Here is a 12,566-nt window from a genome sequence, read left to right as displayed (position 1 = left end):
GAATTAAGCTTTATTTCCTGCACTTTCCTCCTGTCTTGAAAGGCTTAAAGCTGTGGAGACACAAAAAGAATACAATGTGCAAATCAGCTTGCATTTGCATAATGTCTCCTGCCTTGAATATGCAGATGAGCTCTATAATTTATGAGTGCTGATGTCTGGGTGTTTTTTTTTTTTTTTTTTTCCGGTGATTTGCGGGGAAGGGTTTGAGTCTTATTACTGTGAGCTCTCTGCCGACTCTTAAAAACCTGTTTTTTTAAAATCAATATCAAATCTTTTTCTCTTTTGAACTTTTACAATCACTCTCTCTTGTCAGCACCCTTTTTTGTAATCTCTTGCTTTCATTTTCTTACCTTTTTTTCTGTATCGGGTGCAGAATGAATGGCACTGACCAGGGCATTACCAGCATTAGGAGTCCATTTAAACCAGAGCAGTGTGCAGGCTATACAGTAAGATTCCAGCACTCGGAATATGGAATAGCAGGATATTAGCTGTTATACTTCTGTGAGCAAGTTCATATACATCTGACAACAAAACTGTATTTCAGTAGTATAAGTAATGGCTGCATCCACATGAAAGGATATTTTTGTGAGCAATACTGAGCTCTGTTTTGGCAAGCTATAGAATGGATATGATAATAAAAACAGTGTATTCATCGTAGTTTGGTTTTCAGCTAGTGTATGTGTGCAAGCAAGCAATCTGCCGAAGCAGTCAACATAGAAGGCGTGATGTAGTAAAACTTTCAATAAAATGGTCTTATATGTATAACAAAAGAATAGAATAATATGCACAGAGCTGTTATTCTTCTGTTTCTTTAGGGGGATCGTGCAGGAGCTGGAGGAGCTGCGGGAACTGGTGCTAAATAAAGAACAACTAGTGAAGCAGCTACATAGCCAGCTGAGAGATGCCATCCACAACCAGGAACTCAGTCGGATGGAGGTAGGATGTGAAGTGCACTCGGAGGCATTGTGAGGCATGTGGGGCTAAGCTAATGTGTCTTTTTTGTGTATACAATATAGCATAATTACTGCCTCTAATTATTGCCGGGATTGCTGTGACGCGAAGCAATAAAATCTGTTCATGTGCAAGCCACAAGTTACAGTCGGGCCACTTCTGCCGTAACTTTCAGAAAGGCAAGAAGAATTCCCTGTAGCAAAGGAAGAAGCCTGCCCTTCTCATCTGCTGTTAATGTGCAGCTTTCATTGGGAATCGCTTGTAGGAAAGAAGATTTACAGACAGGCACTAATATTTTCATTCTTTGCTGTCCAGCTAAAGGCCTGTAATGTGTCTGCCTGGCAGCACCTTACAGATCTCAGAGCAGTGGAATCTATCATTACTAACAGCGGCCACCTGATAGATGACTGAGTAATGGACTCCGAGTACATTAGTGAGCCCCAGACTAATGGCAAGCTGTTGCCCATGGCATCTAGTGCAGATCACTCATAGTGTCCTCAAACTCATTATATGCTGCCAGAACTTGGCTCTGTTACAGGTGGAAAGCAACCCTGGCTGGGAGATATAAAAGGCAAAGCACAGGGAAAGTATTGCAGGAAGTGAATAAAGAGATGAAATATAAATGCTTTGACAATTCCTATTGTGCAGAGTGGGGTGTGTTGGCAACTTAGTAAGTGGAGAGTAGCTTGTGTCTGCAGTGAGCAGTAAACCAAAAAGAAAAATGTTTTTTCTTTCTTTGGCCTTTATTATATTTAAGGATATTCTGGTCTGAGCCTTCAGGCAGAATTCAGTGTTCTCTTTTCAGCCTCCTTGCCTTCTTTCTTTTATCCTTCCATTCTCTTTGCAGGTTCTTGAAAAGGATGCCAAACTGCAGGACCTACAAGAGACCATCACTGAACTGCACCAGGAGATTTCCTTCAAGGACTCCAAGGCAGTAATCCATTTGCAGGAAAAGCACTATTTGGAAAATCAAGTCAAGGCCCTGAGCCAGGTGGTGAGTCCATCATTCCCCATTGTGATTTTTGGGTGGTTTTAATAATAGGTGTGCGCTTGTTTATTTGGAAATGTCTGTATTGATGCAATGACTTATAAAGCTACACAATTCATCTTTACCATTTAGTACCAAGTGCTATATGTTCCCACCCCACCACTCGAATAAGCACCTATAGAACACTTTTCTTGAATCATGGCAAATGTATGGAAATTGCCTGTTGCTCGTAATAATTATGGGATTAGCAGAGAGCTACATATAACTTGTCTTTTTCAGACACTTGAAGTGTTAATACAGTTAGATCTTTCTAGTTATCTGCAAATGTACATCCCTTTACAGTTTTGAGAGATCTTTAGTTATTCTTGCTACATGCTCCTTTAATGTTCAATTTGCACTTGTATTGCATATAATTTATTTTTCATTCATTTATCTGCCCCCAGGTAGCCAACCCTTCAGCAGACCCTCCTCTATTGGATTCAGACTCATCACTGCCCAAAACTAACACATTTCTAAAAACAGAGGTGTGTAGCTCAGAGCACAGAATTGAGCATTTTATGTGGCACAGAGAACCCTGTATGGAAGAAAAACAATGTAATGCACTTTGTCTGGTTCAAAAGGACCTCTGCTCTGTTCTGTGGTTAGTTATTTATGGGAAGGATATTAGTGTAGCACGTCTCTAATGCAGCTGCTCGCCACAAAGAAATTTGTGTTAAATTATGAATTTAGCCATGTCTTGTCTGGTATATTTTTTTGTATTTTAATACAGTTGCACCCTCTGCCAGTCCACAATTAATAACTTCTCTATGTATCTTTTTATTTCTGTAAAACTCTACATTGCCCTCTCAAAGTTGCATCGTAGAGAATCTGAATTGAAAATTGCTCAGAATGAACGTCTTACACTGCAAAACACAATAGACGTGCTTTCTTCTGAGGTAACGTGGCACCCTCTTTCACCGCTCTGGATGCTGCTCCATTTGCCCTGCAGAAGGGTCACTCATATTCTGTTTTGTCTTTAAAGCTTGATGATCAGGAGCAGCAGATGTACAGGCTGCGGAGGGAGCTGAGGGAAAGGCAGGAAGAGTTAGAACAGCGACACAGCCGCATACAGCAGCTTCACATGGACCTGCAGTCAGCTGGAAGCCAGAGAGATGAGGCCCATAGACAGGCAAGATATCTGCTGCTAGCTACTGTGTGACTGTGTGTTTTTTGTAATTGCATCACAGTTCTGTATTAGTCTGGCTTCGGATATTTCCAATAGCACAGTGTAGTAGGTTATTAAAAATATATTATTTTAATAATATTAATAGATGCTGTTAGGATCTTGTCAGTAGCATGTATAGATTTCCTACTTTATCTGCTTATGCTCTCCCATCCCTATATAATGAGTGCCACAGTCTAACTAATTTTCTAAGGCTTTTATGCTCACAGTCATTATTTTACCGGATTGCTGAAGTTTGCCTGTTGTCTAACTTTTTAAAACTGAATTCCCTAGCTTTCCGAATGTAATCTGCGCCTTTCCTACCTTGAAGGAGAAAACTTTGCCCTTAAAGTCCATCAGCGTGATCAGGAAGTGGAGGTAAATACTGTAAATATATAAACAAACTAATACCAGAACAAGTTATAATGGGAGAGGCTAATAACTGGCATATCCTGCTCAGCTTTTTGTTGTTGTTGAGATTCATCTGTTCTTTTTGCAGTTGGAAAAACTGAAAGCAGATTCTGTATTAGTGCAGAGAGCAGAGAAAGCGCAGCCAACATGGGATGTGGAGCACAGAAGAGATCTGGAACTAAGACTTTCTAAAGCCGAGGATCGTGTGCTGGAAAATCAGGCTGTAATCCACCGTCTGCAAGCAGAGCTGCAGGATTCTACCTTTACTGTGAGACTGTGTAAATAACTATGCATTTGTATGACATAGCCTTTTGGGATGTGTGTATGTTTAATGTGTGTATGCTATACTATACCTAATTAAATAAAAAACAAAGACACTATGGGTGATATGTAATACAGTATATGGGGCAAAGTTTGCTACACTTCTTATCATCTATAGCAGTGGTCCCCAAACAGTGGCTCATGAGCAACATGTTGCTCTCCGACCCCTTGGATGTTGCTCCCCATGGCCTTAATGCAGGTGCTTATTTTTGAATTACTGACTTGTAGGCAAGTTTTGGTTGTATAAAATCAGAAATACTACCAAAATGAGCTTCCTGTAGGTTGACAGTCCACATAGGGGCAACCAAACACCCAACCACAGCCATTGCTTTTTTTTTAATGCTTGTGTTTCTCCCCAACTCCTTTTACATCTGAATGTTGCTCACAGGTAAAAAAAAAAGGTTGGGGACCCCTGATCTATAGCAACCAACTGGCAGGTAACATTTCCTTGTCATCTGTTTAAAAGGAAACATCTTATTGGTTGCTTTGGGTTATTGCTCCTGGGAAAACTCTGTGTCTTTTATTACACATGGGGGTATGTATAAATAGACTGTGATCTAAGACACCCTTACAAACTTTGAAAGGCTGATATTTGAGGTCATACCCACAGTTCCAATACCATAACAGCAGTTTTGTATAACATTTTTTAAATTTGTTCGATGAATTAATTCACTTTCAAATCATTAATTATTGCACTAGCACTTTAGAATAATGAATTTAATGATCATATTGATAACCTATTAGAATAGTTATCAATTTAGCTGCAGCACTTTGTTATTTCAATATTTTTAATTTCAATTTAATTGAATTAACTTAGTAAATTAATTTGAGGTAGGTGTATGGTGGGTGATTGAAATCAGTTGGAGTATTTATTATCACTACTGAACTTTCTACCAATCTCATGGCTAATTTTATTAGGTAGAATTTGTATACCTTCTTGATTTAATTAATTGATCAAAGGGTAAACAATCAACCATTATTTTTGCTATCACTGACATCAATTGCATTACATAAACACTGGCACTTTATTCAATTAATGAATTTGAATATATCACTCCGTAAAATCCTTTATCTCGATTACAGTAATTAACACCAAATCAATTAAGTTCATCATTATAATTAATTTATTTTACGTTGTATCCAAGAGGGTGGGGGTTTTACTACTTTCTTCTCTTCTAATAAGTTTTGTATAACATGTAATGAAATACCTATTTAGGAGTGGGTCCTAGACTTAATGCCAGGGTCAGGAAACATAGCCTTGACTTGATGCCACCTAAGGAACATGATTTCTACAGTTTTGTTGCAAAATGAGAAAAAATAAAACACACTCGGTAGTAAATGGTTCAACATAAAAAACACCAATGCTGTTTACGCTTACTGATTACATTTTGGTACAGAGTTAGGCAGTATGAATCACAGTGATGAACACATCATGTTTTGCCATTCATGACTACAAAGTAGGTCTTTACAAAGCTACTCATTTTGTACAATAACACTTATTAGACTTGTGTGTATTCTCTTTGTGACTATATTTTTGCAGGTGGGTGGTTTACAGAAACAGTTGCATGAAGCAAAGGCAGAAGCAGTGTCCCTCAGAGGGAAATACAGTGACTCTCAGAAGGAGATGATGGAATTACAAGAGCAGGTCATGGATCAGGAGCAAATAATACAGGTGTTGCAAAGAGAGAACAGATCTGCAACAGACAGCCTGCACAGATTCAAGGAACAGGTGAGAGTTTTATAAATGGCAGTCTCTCTAAACGGAAACAACAACTTGTTTACATATGAACTATTCTGTGGAGTAGCGTATTACTCTTAAAAAAAAAAACCGATCTATTTATCATTCATTCTTAAGAGAAAATACTTCCAGAAAAAATTTAAAGAATCTTCTCCTAACAAAACAGAAAGCCTGTTGAGAGGACATCCCCATTTTCTTTCACTGCTAACTACTTTATCCACTAGAAGCTTCTCCTTTCATAGGCTACATTTCATATTTCATAGGCTAGTAGGGAGGTTCCTTTCATACTCTAGAATAGAAGCCCTTTCTCTTACTATCTGGGAAGCAAGTCCCCTCTGGCTGATTGGGAGATAAATCTCTCTTATGGCTAAATGGGAGGGTGTCCACTAATCTGGCCAATTAGGAGAGAAGTCTCTTTTCTTGCTGATTGGGAAACAAGTAAACTTTGGCAAACTGCAGAAAAGCACCTGCTCTGACACACTGGATGAGATAACCCACCTTGGAACTAAATCCTAAATTTACTCCTATATATTTTTATCCTACTGCTAACCTAAATGTCATCCAAAAAGCAATGAGCTTGTTCTGCTCCAACTGACGATCTTTCTTATATCCTTAGGTTATTCATCTTGAGCAGTCTCTACAAGAGATTCAAGAGGAAAGATCAAGGCTTCAAGAACATTGTCAGCACCTAGAGCAAGAGACGGCCACTCTCCATGCTGAATTGGAAACACAGGGCTTGACACTGACTGAGCAGAGCAGTCAGGTAAGAGTAAGGTTTGCACTGTGTATTGCATTATTTCATGGTGCCATGTGTATACACTTGCATTCAGCAGGGACCACATACCATTCTATTTTTGTTGTTGTCATTAATTCCATCACTTTCTGTGGCCTCCTCTGTGCTACTTGCACCAAGTCCAGTTAGAATTTAGTTACTATGCACTGTTACATACAAGCTGTAGGACTGCGGGCTATATAGAGTGCTTTAACTCTTCATTTTTTATGTTTGCTATATTTTCTATAATACCAGTGTAGTTTAATTATTTTCTCAGTTTACACGAGGGTAAAACTGTCAAGCTTTTAAAGAACAAATCGATCTACACTCTAGAGCACCATCCACAAATATAGCAATCACTCTCACGGGATCCTGCCATTATTTTTATGATGTAGGTTTTTATTTCTAAATTACACTGTTTACACTGCAAATAATTCACTATTCAATATAAAATGTAATTCCTGAACCAGCTGGGGGTGAAAGGGATGGGGTGATATCACTCCAACTTATTTGCAGTACAGCAGTAAAGAGTGACTGAAGTTTATCAGAGCACAAGTCACATGATTGGGGCAGCTGGGAAACTGACTGTCTAGCCCCATGTCAGATTTCAAAATTAAATATTGAAAAAAACTGTTTGCCCTTTTGAGAAATGGGTTTCAGTGGAGAATTCTGCTGGAGCAGCACTTTTTAACTGATTCATTTTGGAAAAAACTATTTTTCCCATGACAGTCCCTTTAAAGACCAAAACCTTATGTTACAGTGCTGGGAAATAAATGCATTGATCACTGCATCATCTTGGGAGAACAACAAGGAACCCATTAAATTTCATATTTTATTGCATGAAATAGTTTAAATGTACCCGCAATTTAAATTACAAGTAGGGATGCACTGAATTGTAGCTGGGTTCAGATTCAGTTGAATCCAAGTGCCTGGCCCAACAGAATCGGAATCCTTAAAACCACATGACTTTTTTGTCATACGAGCAAGGAAATTGCAATTCTTTACCTTTTTAAACCCTTCCTTGCACTAATTTGCATATTGAAATTTGCCAAATTATGATCTAATCATACAGTCAGACTCGAGGTATAGACAATAGACCCCTTCTGATATAAGTATATAAAGCCCTGATATGCCCTGATAGTTGCACCCTGCAAATACACACACTGCTCAGTTATATTTTGCATATTGTACAAATTAATATACAACAATAGTTCCATTGTAATTGCGGTTAATGATAGTGTTCCATTTCCTATAGATTATCATTTAGTCACTCGACTCACAGATAGAGTCAAAGTCCATACATCACTAAATTTAGGTGGTTATTGGAACCAAGTAGGCTAAAAATCAATATTAAAAAATATACGTATCTGTTGCTTTGTGGAACAATTCAGTCTACAGCGTATATTTCACTCTTTACTATGCCGGACCGGTGTAAACCCACCCTAGTTTACTTAGTTTGGAAAAAAAATTCTTCTTTTGCTTCAAACGAGATTTTGCACTTTTATGCTTACTTTTTTTTTTTTTAATTATCCTCATCTTATCACTAGATAAATCAGATTGTTAGGGAATTCAATGTATATTACATCAAGTATGATAACAGTATAGCTGTAATTCTGCTAATGCAAACGGTACTGTAGGTTTCTCAGTTCTCAGTTGCATGTATGTCCTCATATCTTGTAGTTGAACCAAAAAGATCAGCAGACGGAGCGTCAGAATCGCGAGTTGCATGCTTCGCGAAAGGAAATGCAGTTTGCTGAGGATAAGGTGAGATTATTTTATTCTAGATTTCTTTCATATTCAAATTTTACTTTATTCTTTCATTTTTTTCTTTGCAGCACATTGAAAGCAAATGTTATAGTCTTGATCACTGACGGATAAGTTTCTGCATTGTATAAAAATATCTGGAAACATACTGTATATGTTACTGTTCTCCCTGCAGGTCTTGCAGCATGAAGCACAAATATGTAGCCTTAGGGAAGATCTCGCATTGTGTCGCACTGAAAAGTCATCTCTGTCAGAGAGCATTCTAAGGCTGGAGAGAGAGCTGAGCAACAGCAAGGCCCAAAGAGAGGACCTGGAGCAGGAGGTATGAAGAGGGTGGTATGAAGGTAAAGAGGGCGAAACTAAGATAAATCTCAGGAAATAATTATCATTCTTTTCAGAGAACTATCATTGGTAAATATAATGTATGGTTTAGTGATATTTGATGGTCATACTTAAGATCCCTCTGTTATATAATTTTGGACAGATACATTTCCAAACCAGAACTTTAGAACAGCTGCAGGCCCAGTTATCAGTCAGACAGTCTGCAGAGGAGAGTGCTTGTGAGAAGAGTGTGAAACTCCAAGAGGAAAGAGATACGATGCAGAGCAAGCTCTATGATCTTCAAAAGGAGGTACCACCCCCCTACTAGTTTTCCTTTCTGTCGATGTTGTGTTTACCATAATTCTAATTGTTTTAGTTCCTGTACTATAAACCAGGATTTGTGATACTAAATAATAGTGATCACATTACAAGGAATTGCCCCAACCTGTTTCCCATTAACTGTAGAGTGGAACTGTAGAAGCAGCACTTGGTCTGTGACTGTCACCAGTCAAAGCACTGGCACCTTAAAATGTTTCTTCCCTGTATGATGTTGGTCTTTCTGTTGCTACTATCATGAACAGTTTGTAACACTTTGCAGGTATTCTTGGCTGAGCAGCGTATGAATGCAGCTCTACGTGAGAAAGAGTCATTACAACTTGATGTCAGTAGGAGGGATACAGAGCTTCAAGCTCTGAAAGAGCAATTGCAGACTTCTCAGGATGCCCTGTATAAAGCTACACAAGAGAAAGATGAATATAAGCAGGAGGCAGATAGACAGGTAACTTCCATTATGCTATTATAAAATACTGTGTCCCATATAAAAAATACTAAGGATAATGCAATTTTTGTTAGACTTGCATGACCATAAAGGGTTTAAGGTCAAACACTGAGTGACTTTCCACAGGTCAAGAAACACTGCGGAGACTTCCAGTATTCTTCATAATTTACCTTAGGGGATACATTCCTTAAATAGATTGCACCAAGATTGCCTTTTCACTGGCAACCAGCATAAAGGTGGTAAAAACTGTTTAAAAGATGGCATGGTGATTTAGGACACAGCAAAAATTGGTTAGGTAATGCAAAGAGAGAGCATATTGTGTTCTTCATAGCATCAGCAAGATGCAATGAAAGTATTTATTAACAATTTCTGTTTGTGTGAGCTCAGGAGGAAGAGAAAGAGGACACAATTAAATCTCTGCAGCGGGAGCTTTCTGAACTACAAGAGGAATTTGGATCCTGCAAAGGACAGGTGAGTTTGGGAAAACTGAAGTGTTTTTGAGAATTCAAGAATTGCCACATACTACTTTGGAAATAAAAAGGAGACCTACCAGTTTAACATTATGACTGACCTTAAGAAGAAAATGGAATCGAAATGTTGTAATAAATAAAAGGAGAATTCTTTAATAGTGTCCATGTGTAAAATGGACAGTGATCCAGTGATGTTATTTTCCTGTCAGCTGTTTCAGTGCCAGACAGTGGTTGAACAGCAGGGACAGGAGCTGGCAGCAGCAGCAGATGGACAGAAAGAAAGAGAAAAGCAACTCTCACAACTTAGCAGCAAAAATGAGAAACTAGAGCTGGACCTCACCCTCCTGAGTGAGAAGCACAAGGCTGCACAAAAAGAGGTACTACATGTTTGTAACGGGAATATGCTATTTGGGGCAGGGGTACTAGTTTTATTTGGATATCTGTTTCTGGGGTATACATCTGCCAGTCAGTCAGGACCACCTTGAGTTATTTTAGGGTGAATGGAGAAAAGGCAATTAACAGTCACTTATTCCATCTAGGTATCCACTCGTGATCAGTCTATACTAAATCTTCGTGCAGATCTCATGGCTAAAAATGAAGAGCTGCAGCAAGCGAAAAATGAGGTCAGTAGGTGGATTATGCATTAGTCAAGTCACCCATACTATTGAGCTATGTGCTTTAGTCTTGTATAGATCCTCTTTAAGAACAGGCTGCTGTTTCAGTAAACCCGTGTTTATGTGCATCATTCAGTTAGATATGTTTGCGTATATGCACATACATGCTATGTTGTAAAGAAGTTACTTATATGTAAGAATATACATGGATGGCCGTGAATACTGCATGTGTTTGGAGCAACACAGATAGTTGTGTATAATGTGTTCACAAAGGACTGTGTGTGTCTTTAAATAGCTTGGGCATTGTAGTTTTTAGCTGCAGTGTCTGTGCATTCATTTTAAGATTAAGGTTATCTAACGGTAACATCAGAAAATGAAAGTGTTTTAAAGTAATACAAATATTATGTACTGTTGCCCTGCACTGGTAAAATTGATATGTCTTCATCAGAAACACTACTATTGTTTATATAAATAAGCTGCTGTGTAGCAATGGGAGCAGCCATTCAAAGACGAAAAGGCTCAAGTTACACAGCAGATGTAGAACATAATGGTGTTATCTATACAAAGTCAAAGGTAAAGTGCCACACTCAAACCAGCCCGCACTATGGTACACAAGTTACTTTTCTTAGCTCGTAAACTGATAGCCCAGCACTGGAAGGCCACAGATCCCCCTACCTATCAGATGTGGCTGCAGTCGGTTCAGGTCTTACAAAAAATGGAGGATCTGATTGCCAGGAGACGGGGGTCTACTAAGGCTAACACCGCTATTTGGCAGCTATGGATTCTGGAGCAGGTTTGAACAACCTGGGGCATCGGTGGGAATTAGCTAATACAAGTTTAGGGTACATATCATTTCTCTTACGCTACTAGTTAATGCAAAAATTTTCAGTACCTAACGGCCTTATGATCGAATTATTAGGTACAGTGTGGTCCATTTCTCTATGTCACTACTGTCAATAAAGATGTGTGTTTACAATGCTCTGATGATCAGTGTTTAAAGATAACTTTACTATCCTTGTACATTGTCTTGAATTACATTGCATACGTCAGTAATGTATTTATATACCCGATCAAAACTCTGTGCTTGCAGACGGTTTGCGTCCAATCTGCGTATTGGATCTTGTCCATTTTTTATGTTTACTGAACGGTGATATTGTCTGTACAACTGTCTTTTTCTTTATTCAATAAATCTCACTTGAACCAAAAAAAAAAGTGCCACTCACACAACTCACTGTTTGTAGTCTCGGGTGCACGCTGAACTCCTCTCTGCACAGGTTCTTTACACGTGGATAAACAATTGCAGCAGCACTCCGATATGTGAAAAAAACTTTTTATTCGTGCAACAACGGCAACGTTTCGGACTATTCCAGTCCTTTATCAAGCCCTTATAATGGTGTTATCTGTTATCCACTATTTAACCTGTGCCATATAGCCTTTTTCAAATTACCACCATTAGGGATGGACGAATTTGACCCATTTCGTTTTGCCAAAAATTCATCGCTGACGCCCATTAAAGTCTCATTTTTTGACGCACGATGCCACACAAGTCTATGGGCGTCATGTCTGCAGCGAAACAAGGCAAAAATATTTGCCCATCCCTAACCACCATTGCTACACAGCAGCCGGTTTTATATGAACAATAGTAGTGTTTCTGAAGCAAACAGATTCGTTTTACCAGTGCAGGGCAATACTGCATTATATTTTTATTACTTTAAAACACTAATATTTTGGCATTACTGTTTCTTTAAGCACACAGTTGCAAAAAAGATTCCTACTGAATATGGAGCTGATGGAATGGTTCCTACTAAGAATTATACCATCTCAGTAATGTTTATTTGTGGCCTTTCACCACTTAAGCTTCTGTTTGTACATAGCAATAATGCATTCAAGCAGATGTCTAATAGCAGTGCATTGATACTGCACAATAATTCATAGGAATGTAGGCCTTAAATTTAGCATTACTTTTGTCTGCAGCTTACTGTGACTAGTGAGGAGTTAAGCAGTGTTCGCATTAAGCTCAAGAATCTTCAGAGTGATGTACGAAGCCTCCAAGAAATTTGCACAGACCGGGAAAATACAGTCAGTGAAAAGGAAGAATGTATCACTGAACTACAAAGAGAAAGAGAGGAGACCCATGCACAGGTGAGAAGAGAGGAGCAAGGGAAAGGAAGACCATGATTATTTGCACATTGTGGGGGGAATGGTGGGCTGTGGAAAATCCATTTATAGTCTCTTTA

At 38.6% G+C, this 12,566-nt stretch overlaps 1 protein-coding gene across 3 annotated transcripts in view; it reads left to right on the top strand.

Moving 5' to 3' along the window:
- Positions 1-12,566, top strand: part of pmfbp1.L (polyamine modulated factor 1 binding protein 1 L homeolog) — a 93,081-nt gene that overhangs the window by 54,196 nt on the left and 26,319 nt on the right. For all 3 annotated transcript variants that reach the window (XM_018257917.2, XM_018257918.2, XM_018257915.2), the window contains 17 exons: positions 816-936; positions 1,799-1,945; positions 2,383-2,463; positions 2,791-2,874; positions 2,961-3,107; positions 3,435-3,518; positions 3,640-3,819; positions 5,413-5,601; positions 6,227-6,373; positions 8,063-8,146; positions 8,322-8,468; positions 8,631-8,777; positions 9,066-9,245; positions 9,633-9,716; positions 9,925-10,092; positions 10,255-10,338; positions 12,304-12,471. In XM_018257917.2, coding sequence (XP_018113406.1) covers positions 816-936; positions 1,799-1,945; positions 2,383-2,463; positions 2,791-2,874; positions 2,961-3,107; positions 3,435-3,518; positions 3,640-3,819; positions 5,413-5,601; positions 6,227-6,373; positions 8,063-8,146; positions 8,322-8,468; positions 8,631-8,777; positions 9,066-9,245; positions 9,633-9,716; positions 9,925-10,092; positions 10,255-10,338; positions 12,304-12,471 — 2,242 coding nt within the window. The remainder of the gene's footprint in view (positions 1-815; positions 937-1,798; positions 1,946-2,382; positions 2,464-2,790; positions 2,875-2,960; positions 3,108-3,434; positions 3,519-3,639; positions 3,820-5,412; positions 5,602-6,226; positions 6,374-8,062; positions 8,147-8,321; positions 8,469-8,630; positions 8,778-9,065; positions 9,246-9,632; positions 9,717-9,924; positions 10,093-10,254; positions 10,339-12,303; positions 12,472-12,566) is intronic.

Source organism: Xenopus laevis, chromosome 4L (assembly GCF_017654675.1).
Source record: "Xenopus laevis strain J_2021 chromosome 4L, Xenopus_laevis_v10.1, whole genome shotgun sequence".
NCBI classification, from domain to species: Eukaryota; Metazoa; Chordata; class Amphibia; order Anura; family Pipidae; genus Xenopus; species Xenopus laevis.
The sequence above is the reverse complement of the archived record's forward strand: the minus strand, read 5'-3'. Positions and strand labels throughout refer to the sequence as shown.